This window comes from Pagrus major, chromosome 21 (assembly GCF_040436345.1).
Source record: "Pagrus major chromosome 21, Pma_NU_1.0".
NCBI lineage: Eukaryota > Metazoa > Chordata > Actinopteri > Spariformes > Sparidae > Pagrus > Pagrus major.
Window position 1 is genome coordinate 12,243,588 of NC_133235.1, and position 20,903 is coordinate 12,264,490.

General features: G+C 40.4%; 1 protein-coding gene across 1 annotated transcript; it reads left to right on the plus strand.

Annotated features, from left to right (window-relative positions):
• Positions 1-2,392: 2,392 nt before the first annotated feature.
• asip2b (agouti signaling protein, nonagouti homolog (mouse) 2b) lies at positions 2,393-16,051 on the plus strand. Its single transcript, XM_073491495.1, has 3 exons — positions 2,393-2,501; positions 12,310-12,383; positions 13,352-16,051. The coding sequence occupies exons 1-3, from the start codon at positions 2,393-2,395 to the stop codon at positions 13,517-13,519; spliced, it is 351 nt and encodes a 116-aa protein (XP_073347596.1). The 3' UTR covers positions 13,520-16,051.
• The last annotated feature ends 4,852 nt before the right edge of the window (positions 16,052-20,903 follow it).

Below are 20,903 nucleotides of genomic sequence, written 5' to 3' on the forward strand. Positions count from 1 at the left end.
TTCCAGCTTATGTCTCCAAATGTCTACTGACAGGAAGCCTTCCAAGAAATAAACAGATTCTTGCACAAAGCGAATTATGTCTCATCACTTTTTACAGAATAAATCACCAGCTGTTAAAGGGTAACATGGAGATTGGAAGAGGGTCAATTAAATACATCATCGTTCAGACTATAAACTTGAAACAGATTTTTTTATTGTAGAGGGGAGATAAAAATATTATTGGCCTGTCATTCTGCCCTCCAATCTATAAACCTGTTAAAGGTTGGATAACAAGAGCAGCTGATAAAACCCTCCCCTTGTGATATCTCCTATTTGCTTCCAGGTATTTCATACTGCTCATCACCTCATTCACATTATTTGAGTTTATTTACATCTCTGCAGTTCCTTGAAACAACCTTTATGATGTTGAACATACTGTTGCTTCTCCTGCATGGTATCATCAACATGAACCTGGCCTTCCCTTTCATTGAAATCAGGGGAAAAAAATAAAGAAGGAGAACAAAGTACCAGCCCAACAACGCTCCACAGGAGTCCGTGTTCACTGGAACATTCTGCCCTGCTGTGGCTGTAACGGATCCCGAGGAGCTGTCAAAGCAAGCGTTCCAATAAATTTTTTAAATTAGCGTTTTCCATACAGGAAAAGCACAGCTGTTAAAAATAACATGAACGATGTCTGTTCTTTGCCAGTATGGCATGATAGTGCAACAGAGGACAGCATGTATAATACCTGGACCCTGAAATCAGTGTTGTGAAAGCTCACACTTCATAAGAGCTAGCTCAACATTCAGTTCACACAGACTAAAATGAACTATTTCACATTCTTTTTGAAATTGAGCTGCTCCAAGCTTTTCTTTTCCAGTAGAACCTTTGTTTTGTCATTTAGGCCCTTGTAGAGATGGATTAGTGAGTAGAAATGTTAATGTTAAATCTCCCCACCACCCTGTAGCCTCATTTAGTCACTTGTTACAAACCGCCTTTAATAACAAACATTTATGCTTTATAAATCACAAGTGTGGTATTTCGGTAAGATCATTCACGTTCGTTTTTTTTTTTTTTTTTACAAATGGATATGTGCAGTTCACCAGACACCAAAAACACGAACACATTCAATGAAGGATAATTACATTTTTTTTGCTGTTGTTTGATTTTGTTTGCACGTTTAAGAAAGAAAGAACCGAGCTTACCAGACCTCTGACTGCTCCTCACCTCTGTTTGATGCTAGCAGCTCAAGCTACATTAGCCACTGCTAGGGTCTACCCTCCCATATTTCCCGGTTGAGTTGCATCGTGGAACAAAAAAAAAGTTGAGTAGGCTAATTGTCTTTCTGTAAAACTTAACTTTCACAAATATGAGTTGTTAGAAAATAAATACCTATCAACACTTCACTGTTGACGCAGGCTAACGATAACATTATAATAATGTAATTTTGTTGTGTTGGATGGACCCTTTTTCAAGGCAGACATGTTGACTTGTTGAACATGTAAGAATTTTGGTTGAAAACATTTTACAACTAAACTAAAACCATCAACAGAATATGAATAAATAGTACTTTTGAAATTATGATGCCTCTGTATTGTGTTGCAGAGATGTCTACTGAAGTTAGCATGCTAACCAAGTCCTGGCCCGTCCTGGTCCGAAGCTCCAGTGCTAGCAGTATGAACACTTACATTCCACTGGTCCCTGAGCTCCCAGTCTGAACCGCTATCTGCACGGCTAAGTAGGCTATAGTTAGCAGCAGTTAGCGGTAACTTTGATATGCTGCAACATATTTGTGCTGAGTATGAATTCAACATGTGAAAAATTCTTACATATTGTACCTTTAATGACAGCCGCATTATATTTACGTGAGCTGGTCTGGTACTGTCCATGCTCGCTCACTGACAGCATGGCTCACTGGGACACTTTTGAACCATTGTTAACATTATTTATGAGCTTTTACTGGAGTGAATGTAGCGGACTTAGAAAGTCGTCACTCAACTTAAAAGTTAGTAAGGGTTCATTCAATCCAGAGTGTCTTTTGTTGGCACCAAGACACGTCCATCTTTCTCTCTATATGAACCTTTATTAACATTGTATTTCCTTTCTCTGAAACTGACCTGTTGTCTGTTGCCGGGGCAACTGGTTCACCAAGCATCATCTCCTGCAGCGTGTCGGGGCCGTCACGTGGGGGCGGAGCTTGTCGGTCTGTGTCGCTCATCGCACACACTGACGCCTCCTCACAACCAGAGAGGGTGTTCCAAGTGAGCATTGACAGGAGGACAAGTACGTGAGTCTTGGGTTGTCTTTCTCTCCAATAGTGCCTGACAAATCTGGGATTTATTTAATGAACGTCAGAGTGATTTTTTTTCTTCTTTTTTTTCCTTTTCCATCAACAGATCTCATCATCATCATCATGAGGAAGATCACAGGGAAACACTTGCTGTGCCTCTTCTTGCTTGCCTTCCCGCTGTCCTGGGCAGAGGACACGAAGAAAGATGTGAGGAAGACTGAGAATGACACAGGTGAGGACTCAGCCTTGTTGGAAGATATTGTCTGAGAACATTCATGCTGTTTTATTTGTTTTGAGAGTGCGGTGTGGCGTTCAAAGGCAGCAGCGTGAACGAAAATTGTGCGGGATTAAAAAAATAAATAAATAAATAAAAAACGTCCATATGAATCCATATGACATAATAAAATGGGCTGGTTTTGCAAAGTAAGCCTACGTGAATTTAATTGTTGCGAAAATAAATATTTGAAAGGAGGAGAGACAGAGGTTACTCATACCTGCGTGGCTTATTTCTCATATTTAAATGTATATTTAAAGGGGCATTATGTAGTTTTGGAGAAGAAATTCAGACTCAGAATTTTAATATTTACAATATTAATGAGGTAATAATACAAACTCAGAAATATTTATCATTTCCATAACTGAATGAACAAGCTGTTCTCAGAGGAAAATAAGGTCCCAGAACACTGTTCGAAGCAAGAAATGTGGCAGGGTCCGCCACATATAAACAAAGTAAAACAGGATGAAGTTGTGTTGTCCTTTAGTTTGTTTATTCAGTTTATTCAGTCATGAAAACAAAGAGAGTTTGTTTATTTAGGTTGTTTAGACATAAAAATTCAGTGAATGAAGATCTTCTGTTTAAAATGTCTTCCCCATTACTACAGTTATGGGGACAGTGCACCTTTAAAACGTTTTTGTGTTTGAAAGTCTGTGGATTGACATTTGCAGATTTAACCTGACTAAAATTCTCATCTTGAATCATTTCTGCAAAGTAAAACCCCCCATCCTCGCCCTCCTCACCCCACATTAAAATATGAGAAATTACCTGCAGCTAAATCAAAGACAAAAATATCAACAGCCAAATACAGAATGTACAAGACCACTGAATTGATAAGGAAACAAATAAACAGCTTCAAATCAAATCAGTTTTATTTATAAAGCCCAAAATCACAACCACATTGCCTCAGTGGGCTGTACAAGCTGTACAGTGAGTGACATCCTCTGTCCTTAGACCCTCGATTTGAGTGAGGAAAAACTTGCCATGTTTAAAAATAAACCTTTGGGGGGAAAAAAAGAAAAAAGAAACCTCAGGAAGAGCCACAGAGGAGGGAACCCTCTCCCAGGAACAGATATAGAAGAATATCTGATACAATTAAATTTTGTATATATGTGAAGACTGTGGATCCAGGAGGACAATGTGGCTTTAGAGAATAAATTCAAACTCAGAATTTTAATGTTAACACAATTACTGACGTAGTAATACAAACTCAGAAATATTTATTTTTTTCCATAACTGAATAAACAAGCTTTTCTCAGAGGAAGATAAGGTCCCCAGAACACTGTTTGAAGCTAGAAAGGTGGCAGGGTCCGCCACATATAAACACAGTAAAACAGAATGAAACTGTGTTGTCCTTTAAGGTCAGTTTGTTTATTCAGTCATGAAAACAAAGAGAGTTTGTTTATTTAGTTGGTTGAGGCATGAGAGAATCAGTCAGTGATGATCTTAAATCTCCGGTGAGGGTGCTCACAGCCTACTCCTCTCAGCACAGAGCCTTCTTCAGAGCATTGGTTACACTTAATCAGTCCTCAGGAGGTTTTGCTGCGAAGCTTTTTACAATTTCCTAGTAGTGCCAAACATTTATGTATTTCAAGGAATCTTGTCAAACTCAGAGTTTAAGCACACAAATATGTTGGAATTTATTGGTTTCCAGCTTTTATTGCAGTTTGTTTGTTTTCATAGCGCTAGTTAACAAAACCTCTCCACAATTAACGTCATTTAGACATTTCAAAATGTCATCTAAATAATTATTGTCTTTGTCCTTTAACCAATGTTGCATATAAGTGTATCAAGCCATTGCTTGGATGTGTGATTTTATGTTTTTCAACACAAAAAGTGTTGAAGCAGCTGCTGTCGATTATTGAGTTGTAACACAGTTTGAGCAGGACACATGCAGAGTCTGTCCCACTTATAGTTCACACATTCCATAATTCCTGACTGTAGTGTGCTATACCGAAGAGTTTAACTTAATGATAAAAAAAGATGTTGTGTTGTGTGCTAAGCCTGCTATGTTGCAACAAACATTGTGAAACTTTACCAGAATCAGACACAGTTTTGGCCAGCCAATCAGTTTGATGATGATGTGATAGGATGTTTCAGTTCTCAGATTTGCAAACCTGTTCCAGGGAAACCATTTACTGATATTTGGGTAAAGAACTGTTCCTTTTAAAAGTAACTTAACGTGAGCTGAAAGTCGTGTTCGTCGCTGACCTCTAACTGCTTGGCATGGCAATGCAACATATCACTTCATGAGGTTGATATTACAAACTTGCACTTGCACAACACTGGCAGTAGACACAGAGAAACATGTCTCATTTGGAGTCATGTTTTTGTGGCCATGTGGCCAAATGTATGTCACATTGCTTAATGCTCAACTGTGTTCACCAGCTAGCTGCTAACTTTGTTGGCCATTTGGGGAGGTGGTGTACAGCATGTTTGTCAGACCTTTTTCTGATAGCAGTGAGACTGATCCAGAACTCTAATATTGCTGCCACAAAATGAAAACAAGAAGATGAAAGAATGCAAAAATGCTCCAAGAGCTGATGGTAACTGTGGGGTCTGGCAGTAAATCTTTGGCCATCTTTGGGTAGATCTTTTCTGGGCCCAGAAGACTCAGCCACAAACGCTGCAATAGGAAAGTCTAAGAAGCCCAGTATTGATATGAAAGAGCGCATTATTGATTTGAACAAGTCAGGAAAGTCACTTAGAGCCATTTCAAAGCAGTAACAGGTCCCAAGATCAACTGTGAAAACAACTGTTTGTAAGTATAAAGTGCATGGCACAGTTGTGTCACTGCCACGATCAGGAAGAAAAAGCAAACTATCACCTGCTGCTGAGAGAAAACTGGTCAGGATGGTCAAGAGTCAACCAAAAACCACCAAAAACAAGTGGAAGGAATTAGAAGCTGCTAGAAGACAGATGTCAGTGTCCACAGTCGAGCGTGTTTTGCATCAACATGGGCTGAGAGGCTTCCCTGCAAGAAAGAAGCTCTTGCTCCAGATGCAGCACCTTAAAGCTCGATTTTCTGCTGATCACATGGACAAAACAAAACCTCCTGGAGGAAAACTCTGTGGTCAGATGGAACAAAAATGTAGTTATTTGGCCACAGTGAGCAGCAATATGTTTGGAGGGGAGAAGATGAGGCCTTTAACCCCAAGAACACCAAACCTACTGTCAAGCATGGTGCTGGTAGTATTACTGTATGCTGTGGGGCTGTTTTGCTGCCAGTGGATCTGCTGCTCTAAAGACAATAAAAGGAATAATGAAGGAGGATTATCTCCAAATTCTTCAGGAAAACCTAAAATCATCAGTCAGATGACTGTGGGTGCAGTTGGGTCCGACAGGACAATAATCCCAAACACACATCAGAAGTGGTAAATGAACGGCTAAATCAGGCTAGAGTTGAGGTTTTGGAATGGCTTTCCCAAAGTCCCGACTTGAACCCCATCGAGAACATGTGGACTGTGCTGAAGAAACAAGTTTGTGCCGATTCTGTCAAGAGGAGTGGTTGAAGATTCATCCAGAGGCTTGTGGATGGCTATCAAAAGCACCTGAGGTGAAAATGGCAGAGGGACATTTAACCAAACATTAGAATTACTGTTTGTATATTTTTGACCCGACACATTTTCAGAAGACCTATAATAAATTAATTATTTAACCAAACTTCATGAATGCTTCTGTGTTCCATCACAGAAAAATGAGAGCTGTAAAAATCATTCACTGTCAGAAAAACTTGTACAGTAGGAGTACATTTCTCTACCCCATGCTTCAATCTATACCAGGGCTAAATATTGGACCTCAAGGTGATCTATACGTACCTTTCTAGGGCCAAAAAGGTACATATATATTCTCAAACAGTAAAATGTACAAATATGTTCCACTTTTTCTATATGTGAAGGTACAATATCAGGGAACGCTGTCTGGCAGCTCAGAGCTCGCCTTGCCCTTGCCCTGTGCTGCAGGTGCAAAGTATCTCCATGGATCTCGTAAGCCTTTAAACTGAGGAGGACCTTGTAAAAGATATAACAGAAGCAGGCATAGAGGTGACTGAAGTTGTAGCCCTGAGATTCAGAGGTAACGCAAAGTGGTAAATAGTTCAAAGGCAAACGGTTCACTAAGGTCAGCTGGATTACTTGAGTGCTGCCAGGGCAAGCCAATCAGAGGCGGCGTTGGCTTAGCATGTCATGACATGTTTCATGCCTTTTTTCAAAGAAAAATAAAATAAAATTTATATTATATAGGTCTTTTTTTAATAAAAAAAAATTTAGTTTGTAAATTGAGTAGTTAAACTACAAAAAATGACCCAAAAAGTAGTTGAAATACTTGACGCAGCACAAAATATGAATGTAGTTTAACTACCAGCAAGTTACAGCAAATTGTAGTTAAGCTATGTAGTTCAACTCCCCAACACTGCTAATATGTACCCTTGTTAAGAAGTACAATGGGTGTACTTTTGATGGTACTGCCCCAGTGATAAGCTGTTGTACCCCTTAAGGTACAAATTTAGTACATTATTTCATTATTATTAATAATTATTTCATTATTATTGAAATCATTTAACGAAAAACAAGAAACACACCCCACCTTCTGTACATACTGTTCTCTGTGCTGTTTGGCAATGTTAGATGTACAAAACAAAACCACTGATTCACACTGATTTCATAGCCCTTGATTCAATCATAGAAATGTTCCTACTTCAGTGCAGTGCAAGAAAAAAAATCAGCAGATAATTAACAATGACTGTCTGTCAGTTCAAATCATTTCAAAGACAAATGGCAGGCCAAGTTGTTTAAAAAAGAACTGAGTAACTCAGCTGGCCTCTCATGATCTATGATTCATGAATTTACATACTTTCTTCACATCTTTTATTTGTTGATCAACAAAACTAAAATAATCTCCAATATTTAAGCGTTTCGACTCAAGTCTGCTAAAATTCCATTAGGGTAACTATGAATGCCGTAGCTACACCACCTAGAAACACCATGCAACTTTGTCAGACTCCTCCTCCTCGACTTTAGTTCTGCTTTCAACACAATCCAGTGTCAGATGAAAAAGATGCTCCAGCACCTAAACATCACCGCACCTTTCATTCACTGGTTACACAACTTCTTCAGTGATAGACTACAGACTGTTATGTCAAGGTCTCCAACCATCACCACCAACACTGGAGCCCTCAGCCCCTTCCAGTGGTTTGGACCACCCTGTGTCCAGTGAGGAACCACCAGCAGCTAGAGACAGCAGCTACGAGTGTGGATAAGGTTGGAGATGCACCTCAAAGATATCCCCGTTCCTGCATGTCAGGGAGCCTTGGAGTTATGTGACAGCGTCCTCCGACCACCATTGTGGGGGGCTGTAGGGAAAAGTAAATGCTACAGAATAAATAAGTACAGTTTTTGTGTTGGATTTATCAAAGGACTCATTGGATTTATCATTATGGATTTATTTTACGGCCGGATCAGAACCCAATACTGATATAGCATCTGTTCATTTGAAAAAAAAAACATGGCGGTTCCTCAAGAGGTTAGCGTAGCATCAATAATATCAGAACCTGAGAGAATTTCTTTGTTGTAGGAAGAACAAAGAACGGCACTGAAGGCTTTTCTACAAGGAGAAGTGTTTTCTCTCTTCCCAGACTGGCCTCGGTAAGAGTTTCATTCACCAACATGCTCCGCTGGTGGTAGTGCTCTCCTACTGTTGGTCTGACTGGTTGAAGTTTACTCATAATGGTTTGTCCAATCACCTGCCCAGTGTTTTTTGAAAGTGCCTGCACTTAAAACAGTTTCTAAGGACGACTTCCCAGATGATGTCTAAACTAAACTTTCAGTACACAACAAAGCCATTTTTTGTACTTCTTAAAGACAATAATTTTGTGATGACATGTCAACACTCCATCTCTCATTTCATTCAATAGTATCTATCTGCAGCTGAATGTTAGTCAGACAAAGGAAGTGGGTCAACACACACTGCGCTTCCCTGAATCTAATTTTCACCAGTTTTAGGAAAGTTGAGAAGTTGACATTTATAATACACTGGGATCAGACTAGACAATAAAACTAGCTTTGACCTTCAGAACACAGACATCCGCAGAAGCTGCCAGCAAAGGCTCTCTGCCATTTGCAGACTCAAAGCACTCTCTGTTGCCCCCCCTCCCACATCTGTTAATTCTGTATAGGCGCTTTACTACTCCCCATTTTCTCAACATGCTGCCTTTCTCCAAAAAGAATAAGTGCTCCCGTACACACACTGCCCCCACAATCATTTGTCTCCCAACCTCCTCCCTGTCTATTAACAGAGCCATCACTCACATGGCACTCAGCATAGACCAACCATGACCCCACAACTCATTTTTCCGTCTACCTGCATGTGGTTGCAGATTTGGGACACATACAAATTGGTCAGTCCCAGGATCACCCAAGCTTTTCAATCAAAAACAAAAGGTGTACTACAGGAAACAACAGGGGACCACCAAAGTCATCTGATCAAAGACTTCTTGGCCCCAGACTGTACTCCCGACAATGTCTGGGCATGCTCCTGATGAGACGGTCGATGGTGTCCTGGGGGATATCGTCCCAGCCCAGGATCAGGGCATGAGTGAGCTCCTGGACAGTGTATGGTGGTACTTGGCGGCGTCGGATGCACATATACATAATAGAGGTGTGGAAATTTCTTGATTATAAGATGCATCGCGATCAGTGGCGAGGCTAGCCCTTTTTTGGGGGGGCTCAAGCCCATCCAAAACTTGCCTTAGCCCATCCTATCGTTTAGTCCTCAAATCGTATATCCTTTTTTTTGCAAACCTGTTTTGTTTGCTGTGGAAGAAAATGGTAACAGGTTCAAATGGGCCAGTAAAATCAAGCACAACCTCCCTGCATGAATCTCTTGCCTCTGATTGGTGGGTGGGCGCCTCCTGTTTTACAAAACAAAAAATGCAGCCCGAGCACACCAAACATGGTTCCTAGAGGCAGAGCAGAATCAGATAACTTGCGGTGCAGCCGCCATACGAAATCGACAGTGTGTTGTAACACTAATGACCAGGTAATGCTTCATTTTAGAACCTTGACATAATCTGTCAGATGTCTATTAAACGGTAGTTGACCACAAGACGATTTTATCAATGCCTCTTCTTGAATTGCGTTACATTTAAGTTCTGTCCCACTGCACATTGACAGGTTATAATGTAGGCCTACATTTGCTGTATTTACCTCAGAAATTGGCCCACTGGGCTTGTTTGCTTTATGTATTATTTTAAAGGTTTATAACTACTTCCTTACAAAACGTTTGTATGTATGTAAAGAGGGAGAGAGGAGGATAGAGAGAGGGCAAGAGCAGGATGGAGAGAGAGAGGACACACAGAGGGTGCAAGACCTGGAAGAAGCAGGTGAGAAAAGGGCATTGATTGTTATAGGGGCAAACCACCTCACTAATTACCTATAAAAATAAAGTACATTATACTAAATAGCATATTAGGCCTAACATAGACCTCCGCAGGCAACATATTACAGTTGAATAGGGTAGAAAATATTACTCATTGACATTTCTTTGAAACTTCTTTAGCTAATTACTTATGTTGAGACAATTTTGTTTTGTATCACAAGTTTTCTGAAAATGTAAGTTTATACAAACAATATTCCAATATCAAAAAAAAAAAATTTGTTTTGAAGTTCATATTTTACTTTGTCTTCAAATTTTTACCATCCATTTTCCATATTTACCATGCGTAGTTTATACTGAAAACCAATGTGTTTCAGTACTGTGTAAATATGATACAGAAATACTGTACTGTCAATGGCATGGAGGAAGGTGGTTCATGTCTCAATGCATATTAAATCCCATTTAGAGGGCATAGGCTTTTAAAAATAGCCCAAAATTGGCTATAGTTCAAGATGATCTTTTATCCCTTAATAGGCCAAAAAACCTGAGACACAATGTTATAGACAGACAGCTGTGGTCAATTGAGCCTTCTCCTCAGTTTACTTTAACTAATTTTTGGAGAAAAGTTGATCATTGTTCATCCTTAATCATTACTGTTATCATAGGTTTAGGAAGATATTAGACTCTCATCTGGTGAAATGACTGATTTAGTGGGGGGATTGTATGTCAGTGGAACGTGTACATAGATCATGGTTGGATAATCAAAGATTCTTGCTTTTATGAAAAATCTTAGCCTTTTCTAAGAAATTTTAAAACTGGATTAAATTCAGTAGCCTCATAATTCCTCGTCAAGAGCGGATGTCAGCTGCTTCCTGGGGGCTGAGCCACCCCAAAGGTCAGATCCTATTAGGTACAGTGACAAGGACACGAGCAGAACACAAAACTAGAGAAGAATCAGTCTGGAAGTAGAGGAGAGAGCAACTGTCTGTGGCCACCACATGCAAAACCATTCCCTTTGTGGGGGTTGTCTTGCTTTTGCTTCCTCAATGGGCGGATTGATATCCTTGTAGTTGAACTGACTTGGTGTTAAACTTTGACAATTAAGTGTTTCCTTAATTTTTTGGAGCAGTGTATTATCATTGCTGTTGTTATAAATGTTTTTAATTATTATTATACTGTATCATCACTCTTTCCTTTTCATTTCTTTGATGTTTGGTCTCTTTTTTGCTTTCCTATGTGTGCTGTAAAGCACCTTGGATCAACTGCGTATTTTAAAGTGCTATATCAATAAAGTTGTGTTGAGCTGAGACTTTAATGTGATTTTCAGATTCAATAAAACGCAGACTGCTCAGTGATAAATCCTCCTGCCAACAGGCGAACAAATGTTGGAGAAAAGAGGGATGAAGGAGGCCAAGAACAAAGAAAGTAGTAAAAACACATTTGTACAACAAATGTTTCTCTTGTGATGTTTTATGTTGTGTTAAAACTTGTCTCATTAGTTCCATAAGGATAATCAAACATTTGCAAATAGCTTCTTCTTCATAGAATCTGTCAAAAAGTCAACTAGATACCAAAATTGTCAGAGATAGTCAGACAGGGCTTATTTTCCTCTCTTGCTTAGGGCTACAAATTCCTCATATCAAATCCCAGTTTTGTTAAAAGGATGTCAGCACGCCAAGTTCTCAACCACTGCCCGCTAATTAGATCGCGCTGAACCTTAACCACCCTGCTTTGTGGTGGTGAGCTCATATGGCAATGACACCACGTTGGCTGACCCCAACCTAATCCAATGGATTCTAGCCAGCCAACAGCTTCCCACTCATACACTGACGTCATGAGGAGGTCCCAGTTTTCTAACTTGGTTTTGAAGTTCATTCGTTCATTTGTGGTTGATTCTGATATGTTCTGGGAGCTGCTGCAGCCAACAACACAGCTCCCAAGCTCACACAATTGCATTCATGTTGTTTCCTTTGTAAAGAGTCTTTGAGTATCTAGAAAAGCACTATTATAGATATAATGTATTCAGACATGCAGAATACATAAAACTAATGTTTCCTCCACATTGAATGTAGCTTGTTCAGGCACATGTGACTGTAAAATGACCCGGGAGCAGACCTACAACACCAATCTGGGATAAATAATCTTAAATACGCATTTACTTCTCTTCTGAGCTAAACCCTGCCTGCAATCAAGTGTTAACGCGACAGAACACAGAGAGGAAAATAAACAAGACACTGCATGTTGTTTCTAAGTGCCTCTTAATGTAGATCTCAAGAGAGTGTGGTGAAGTGTTTGCTTTTCTTGGTAAGGGAAACTAAATTAACTTTTAACTTTATAAATCACTTGTTATCAACAATGTTTTTTTGAATTATTCTTCCACTATGTCCAACCCTAGTTTGGAGCCAAGTGAAGACCAGACGACTGTTTGCGAGGCGAAAGATTTCTCCACCACAGGAAAGTCGCATCCCTGTAAGATTCCTCTGTTCTTTCTTTCTTTCTTTTTTTCTTTCTTTCTTTCTTTTTTCCTTTTTTCTTTCTTTCTTTCTTTTTTTCACAAAACAATCTGACCATATCTTACAAATTATAGTCATATGGCCAGATTTTTTTTCATTTATTACATTCAAAAAATAACTTTATCAACAGAATGTGAAGAAATAAGTCTGTGTCTTTGTCTATACATTGTGTTGCAGTGATGTCTACTGAAGTGCCCTTGCTAACCAGCTAGCCCCAATCCTTCCTTTCTCAAAAAGGAAGGATTGTCTTCAACTTATATTCGGTGTCTTCTTGCTGATGTTTTTAAATAAAACTTCGCCTTATTCCCCTGGAAGCAATGACCTACTGGCTTAAGGACGAACCTGTGTTATTTTATAAAACTTGGAACCCCTTTTTGAATTATATCGGTATGGAGAGTGCACAGACTCTACAGAAGGGCCTCTATGGACTTATCTGGTCAGACATTCCTAGAAAGAACCACACTTGAGTTTTGGTATCAACCAAACACCATATCGTAACACTGTATTGCCTGGATATCTGCTTACGTATTCCTTCAACTGTCAATTTGAGCTTTCAATGCTGTTGTATGTTTTTTTTTTTCTTTTCCCTTATGTTGTTACATATTTCTGTACTTCATATTAATCTTCTTTGAATTTATTTTTACTTATTAGTTTGTTTGTTTTTTGTTGTTTTTTTTCACCATGTGGGGGTTTTTGTTCACCATGTTCTGTGTAGTATGAGGCGCTTTTATGTTTTTGTACAATGCTTTTCTTGTCAAAATTGAAAAAGTAAAAAGAAAGTTAAAAAAAATTTAAACTTCACAACACACAGCCCCATGTCAGCAGATGTGTTGTTTTGGTTATCATTCTAACGTCCTGTTTTTAATCCTGTTACATGTTCTTGTTTCTGTAATACATTCTTTCTGTGTGAACATGTGTTTTCAGAAACACAGGTCAAACCTCATGACTCCTGCACGTCGCTGCAGCCGCCTGATGGAAAACTGCTCCTCTCACGTGCCATGCTGTGACCCCTGTGCCTCCTGCCGCTGTCGACTCTTCAATACCATCTGCCACTGCTGGAGAATGAACCCCCTGTGCTTAAAGAAGACGTAGATGAAGCAAAAACACACAGACACACATACACACAAACACAAAAACATGCAGACACAGACCAGCACCTGGGCGAATGTATAGTAACAAGACATTTTACATAGAAAATGCACACACAGACACACACTGCCTTCAGGCCTGTGTGTTTTCCTGTTATACAGCACAGGTTCAGAGAATATTTTTACTCTTTGGTATGAAGTAGAGACAATTAAGAAAACCATGAACCTGAGGTTAAAGCAACACTAGGTAGTTTGGACTCATTACTACCCCCAGCTGGTTGAGAAGCGCAATTATCTGTTACCAGTGTCGTAAATACTGTCACTGTATGAGCATCCCTGGGGAAAATGAATACACGTGAATTTGTTGACGGAGCCGGCGAATCACGAAATCGTCTGAAAAAACCTCAATCGAGTGCCAACAACAAGCTAGATTCAGGGATAGCAGTTGGTAGTTTGTTCGCATATAGGCTACACAGCACATTAGCATGCTAGAATTATTCTCATACCGAGTTGGTTATAGTGATTGCACCGACTAAGTTACTTCCAAAACACGACGCTTGGGCGTGAGTGTGTTTAGTAACGTCTGAAAATATAACTATGTTTTTGGGAATTACTAAATACAATCACAAGTTGACGTTGTGTTTGGTGTAATAACTACAACCAACTCGGTACGACAGGGGACAGCCTTCCATCCTGAAAACCCACCATTGCGAAACACCCCCACTCCGAAACACCGCTGTTCCGACCCTCCCCCAAAAACACAGCTGTTCCGACTTTCAAGTTCAAATGACTTCCCAATAGGGTTAGGGTTAGGGTTAGGGTTTCCCCAATAGCCTTTTCGGAATAGCGGGGTCTTTAGAAAAAATGGGAAACCCCGCCATTACGAAGAATGGAAGTCTATTTTCGGAAAGGCGGGGTATAACCGGTACGACAACAGTAAGTAGCATGCTAACGTTACCGCTAACAACAATAGCCTAACGTTACCTCCCGACCACACTGTTCAACAATTACGTTGATTATCTGCATGAACTAAGGAATCTACAACTTTTCAAGACAAGACATTCATAGTGTTTTAGTAAGTTAGTCATCGTTTACAGTCCCTACATGAAAACGTGCAAGCATTAGATTATCTCCCGGCTTTATTACGGTTATAAACTGTGGACAAATAGTGCCCCAGTGAACACCACATAACAACAAATCAACTCAAAGTAAAAGTCGGTAAGATAATAACTATGTATATATGTAATATATGACTTACAAATCCAGTAGCATCAAGGCTAGGTCGCCATCAGTCTTGAAAACCATTTCTTCTTTCAGCTCGCGCCACCGAGTGTAACCTGGTCTAATATTTATCCGTGTCCGGGCTCATGTTATATCACTTTCTGTTTTTCTTTTCTTCGCCTCCTCAGACAATACCTTCTTGGCTTTTTTAGCTGGCTCGGCCATAGCGTTGGTTTACGAAAAATCCAAGTAGCTGCTGGCTAAATCCACCGACGAATAAACGTGTGACGTATGCCGTAAAGCAGGTCGCACTAGACGCCTTTACGTCAGATAGGTTCCTACCCGCTCTGGGAAGTTACACTGTGCGGTTGCTGCCGGCACGACCCCCCTCAGGCTGCAGAGACGTCACCATTCATCCTATTAACCGTTTTAATACCACTTAACTGAGTTTAGAAACATTATTTTAAAGGTCGAAAAACTACCTAGTGTTGCTTTAAGTGATTTTTAATGCCTAAACAAACGAAATAAACAAAATGACCTTAAAGGTGCTATTTGTGAGAAAAACAGATTTTTGAGTCTCACTCCCAAATCATCAATAACTGACACTTTGGGATGGTGGCTGACCCGTCCTACAATCACAAAGTGTCACTATGTGACTGGGTGGGAATGAGACTCAAAAATATTTTTTTCTAGCAAATAGCATCTTTAAAGGACATGTATGTGGCGGACCCTGCCACCTTTCTAGCTTCAAACAGTGTTCTGGGGACCTTATATTCCTCTGAGAACAACTTACTTATTCAGTTATATAAATATTTCTGAGTTGGTATAATTACCTCATTGATATTGTAAATGTTAAAATTCTGAGTTTGAATTTCTTCTCCATGACTAAATACTGCCCCCTAAAAGTGAGAATCCTTTCCATTGTCTGTGGCTTCAACACAGACAAAAGAAAGAAAGATGGGAATCAAAGTTTGATGCTTGTGTTTTTCTGTCCTCAGCCTCCTGAGAAATGAAGAAGAAACTACTCACAGACATGTTTACAGAACATCCAGATACCCAGCATACAATTTAACAAAGGACATTCATGTGTGTAAACAATCACGTGTAAACTGTGTGTTGTGCCTCGGGTATCACGCACACTGTTGCTGCTTTTCTGTTATGTTTCTTACTGCTCTCCTGTCATGTTAAGCACTTGGGAACCCACAATAACTACGTTTACATCAGAAACATATTTGGGTCCCCTTACCAGTTTTACATGTGGATTTATGAGTTAAAGTTAGTGTTTTTGCTATTGAATAAACACTTCATGAGCCTCCATTGCCCTTCTGTTTTTCTTCTTTTCCATGTTGCTTTTTTTTAGTGGGATTGTCCTGAAATGCCTAATGTAAGTCACTTATACGGAAGGAAGCAACATTTAATTTAGAAAATATGAGACAGGGTCAAAACAAAGCCGAAAAGGAGTTATTTTGCAAATCTTAAGATATCTTGAGGGTAAACAGGGATTTATGCTACAGAGTATTCCAAGATAAAGCAGATTTGCATCGCTTAACTCCCATTAGTTCAATCTGTGGTCTAAAAATTGTATTAACTTGTCTGGTATGCTGTTTTCTCCTCATCTGATGGAAAGTGAGGCGAAGGAAGGAAATGTGATTGCACAGACACACATGCGGATATGTAACATTAGCTGACATGTTTTGACTCACATTATATTTCACAGAGGTTATCGTCTGTTAAATATATCCTCTAAAGCCATGAACATAAATGAGCTGAAAACGGCAAAGAGTGATATGTTGCTGAGAAGTGACTGAATAGGATCCCACTCCTGACCCACTCTCATACATTGTGAGAAGGCTTAGATTCTCGTGAGTCTATTTGTGCAAACAATTTAAAGATTAAACCACAATAGCAAGGTACAATCAACAAACAAACTAACTAAGCCCGCCCTAGAGCCTAAAACAGTCAATGAGTGATCGTGTAGACAAGTGACCCTCTCTCTCTTATTTCTCCTCTCTCCTGAGTCACTTACACACCAGCTTCCTGATGATTAATGCATCATGTAGCCAATGAGATTTCAAATACAGTGATATATAATTGATTACATTTTCTAAAGCCAAAAACTTGAAAAGGATGCAAGTTTATCAGAATCAGAATCAGAATTCCTTTATTTGTCCCACAAATGGGGAAATTTCTTGGTCACAGCAGCCAAAGGACAGTATCACACTTAAACAATAATAAAAAGTAAAAAGTAAACAATATAATAAGAGATAAGAGATAAGAAATAGAATTAACTCGTATATACATAGTATTTACAATATGAACTTGGTATTTACAATATGACATAGTATTTATAATATGGACAGTGTAAGTATAAACAGTTTGGTATTGTTATTTACAAACAATAAATAATAAATATGGGTATTAAAAATTGTCCAATTAGTGCAAACCAGAAAGTGTGTGGATATGTGTAGAGTTTTGTATTGCACAGTGCACATGTGAGGTCTACTGGGAGCAGTGCTGGTTGTACAGTCTAACAGCAGCAGGAAGGAAGGACCTGCGATACCTCTCCTTCACACACTTGGGGTGTATCAACCTGTCGCTGAAGGAGCTGACCAGTGCAGTGACAGTGACCTGCAGGGGGTGGGACTCCTTCACCAGCAGCGATGACAGCTTGTCCATCATCCTGCTCTCTCCCACCACCTGCACTGGGTCAAGAGGGCATCCCAGGATGGAGCTGGCCTTCTTGATAAGTTTATCAAGTCTCTTCCTATCTGCTGCCGAGATGCTGCTGCTCCAGCAGACTACTCCATAGAAAATGGCTGATGCCACCACAGAGTCATAGAAAGTTGTCAGGAGTGCCCCCTGCACTCCAAAGGACCTGAGCTTCCTCAGCAGATGGAGTCTTCTCTGACCTTTCTTGTATGTTGCTGCAGTGTGATCAGTCCAGTCCAGTTTATTGTTCAGGTGAACTCCCAGGTACTTGTAAGACGTCACCATCTCAATGTCCGTTCCCAGGATGTTCACCTGTGTGCAGGGTTGTTTGCGCCTGCGGAAATCCACCACCAGCTCTTTGGTCTTCCCGGCGTTGAGCTGGAGGTGGTTCCACTGGCACCAGTCCACAAAGTCCTGAATTAGTCCTCTGTAGGCTCTGTCAGCCCCGTCCCTGATGAGGCCGACGATAGCAGAGTCGTCAGAGAACTTTTGTAGATGGCTGTGGGGTGTTTGGTGGGAGAAATCAGCAGTGTAAAGGGTGAACAGGAAAGGGGCCAGGACTGTTCCCTGCGGGGCCCCCGTACTGCAGACAACTGTGTCCGACACACAATCCTGCACAGCTGGTCTGCACAGGACTTGAGGAGCCTGGAGCTGATCCCGTCTGGACCCGTGGACTTCTTCACCTTCATCTTCCTCAGTTCATTCCTCACCTGGACACGGACAATAAGGACTACAGAAAAAATCATTGGTGCCAAACTGCCCACCATCCAGGCCCTATACTCATCCAGAGTCAGGAAACGGGCAGGAAACATCTCTGCAGACCCATCACACCCTGGACACAATCTGTTTGAACTTCTCCCCTCCGGCAGGCGCTACAGAACACTGTTCGCCAAAACAACCAGACACAAGAACAGTTTCTTCCCCCAGGCCGTCGCACTGATGAACACTTGATCAGTCACCCAGTGTCAGTAACCCCCCTGACTCCAAAACCATCCACTCATAGTCTTTACATTTACAGACCAAATTGCACTTTATATGTATATATATATATATATATATATATATATATATATATATATATATATATATATATATATATATATATATATATATATATATATATATATATATATATATATATTTCTACCTGTACATAATTGAACAACATATATCCACACTGTAAATAATATAATATAAATATACTTAAATATATATTTATATATTTATAATAGTCCGGACTTCTGAACACTTTTTAACTTACTGTTCTTTGTTGTTCTTGTTCCTTCTAGTTGAATGTTGTTATGTTTGTTTATGTTCATGTTCTATGTACATTGTGTGCGAAGAAAAACCAAGTCAAATTCCTTGTTTGTGTTTCACATACTTGGCCAATAAAGCTGATTCTGATTCTGATTCTGATTCTGATTCTGGATAGTGGAGAGGGACAGATTGGAGCAGGGGGGCTGAGTGTCGGGTGGGGGAGGTGGGTGAGTGTCAGGGGGGGGCAGTGGGGGGGAGGGAGGTAGAGGTGAGAATGGGGCAGGAAACAGGGGGGATGGAAGAGGTGGTGGGGGGCAGCAGAGATGACTGGGCCGGGGGAGGGGTGGGTGTCTGGTCAAACCTATTGAAGAATAGGTTCAGGTCGTTCACCCACGTCTGATCCCCGGCAGCCTGAGAGTCTGGTTTCCTCTGCCCTGAGATGGTTTTAAGGCTTTTCCAGACTCCACTGATGTTACTCTGCTGCAGCTGGACCTCCATCTTCCTCCTATAGCTGTTCTTCCCCTCTCTGATCTTCTTCCTCAGCTCCCTCTGCACAGCCTTCAGCTCCTCCTTGTTTCCTGACCTAAAGGCCCTCTTTTTCTCCTTAAGGAGAGTCTTTATTTCAGGATTAATCCAGGGTTTGCTGTTCGAAAAACACCGCACAGTCCTGGTGGGTACAGTGTTTTCAACACAGAAGTTTATGTAGTCCGTTATGCAGCCTGTTAAGCTGTCGATGTCCTCCCCATGAGAAACACACAGTTCTTCCCACACAGTTGAGTCAAAGCAGTCCCTCAGAGCCTCTTCAGACTCCTCAGTCCATGTCTTAACTATGCGGGTCTCCACTGGTTGCCTGTTTACGAGGGGCTTGTACACAGGCAGGAGATGAACCAGGTTTATGTAGTCTTATGTGTTTTGCTCTTTGAATAGGGTGAGTTTCCTCGTATGCATTTGTTTTTCACTCTTTTTTATGCACAAAGTTAGTGTAGATAAGGAAATAAAGAACTATAATGAGTTTTTGCCCCTGTTACTGTCAGGCAGGTGTATTTTGTAATAGTAAAATGGCATTTTTTTGCCAGGCGCCTGGATAATTCCTTTGAAAAACAAGTGTGAAGTGTCCATTTTATTCCATCTAATTCGAACTTTGACCATGTAAGACTATATGATGTGGACCCATTGTGTGTTCCAGCTAATAGGGGCAGTTACAGGTCATCTGTGGGCTTTTTTCCGCATAAAAAAATACAGGTGAAAAAAATGTATAATTCAGTAAGTTAAAACTCCTATAGATTAATGACAGAAGTACTATGAGAGCTGGGGGAAAAAATACACTACCGTTCAAAAGTTTGGGGTCACTTGCAAATGTCCTTATTTTTGAAAGAAAAGCACTGTTTTTTTCGATGAAGATCACATTAAATTAATCAGAAATACAGTCTAGGCATTGTTAATGACTATTCTAGCTGGAAACGGCTGATTTTTAATGGAATATCTACATAGGTGTACAGAGGCCCATTTCCAGCAACCATCACTCCTGTGTTCTAATGGTACATTGTGTTAGCTAATCGTGTTAAAAGGCTAACTGATGATTAGAAAACCCTTGTGCAATTATGTTAGCACAGTTGAAAACTGTTGTGCTGATTAGAGAAGCTATAAAACTGGCCATCCTTTGAGCTAGTTGAGTATCTGGAGCATCAGCATTTGTGGGTTTGATTATACTCTCAAAATGGCCAGGAAAAGAGAACTTTCTTCTGGAGCCCGACAGTCTATTCTTGTTCTGAGAAATGAAGGCTAATCCATGCGAGAAATTGCCATGAAACTGAAGATGTCCTACAACGGTGTGTACTACTCCCTTCAGAGAACAGCACAAATGGGCTCTAACCAGAATAGAAAGAGAAGTGGGAGGCCCAGGTGCACAACTAGGCAAGAGGACAAGTACATTAGAGTCTCTAGTTTGAGAAATAGACACCCCACAGGTCCTCAACTGGCAGCTTCATTAAATGGCACCCGCAAAACACCAGTCTCAACGTCCACAGTGGAGAGGCGACTCTGGGATGCTGGCCTTCTAGGCAGTGTGGCAAAGAAAAGGCCATATCTGAGACTGGCCAATAAAAGGAAAAGGTTAAGATGGGCAAAAGAACACAGACACTGGACAGAGGAAGATTCAGGAAGAAAAGTGTTATGGACAGACACATCTAAGTTTGAGGTGT

Coding starts and splice junctions, on each gene's coding strand:
- asip2b (XM_073491495.1), top strand. CDS start 2,393: ATGAGGAAGATCACAGGGAAACACTTGCTGTGCCTCTTCTTGCTTGCC. Junction 2,502..12,309: donor GAAGACTGAGAATGACACAG/GTGAGGACTCAG, acceptor GTCCAACCCTAG/TTTGGAGCCAAGTGAAGACC. Junction 12,384..13,351: donor CACAGGAAAGTCGCATCCCT/GTAAGATTCCTC, acceptor ATGTGTTTTCAG/AAACACAGGTCAAACCTCAT.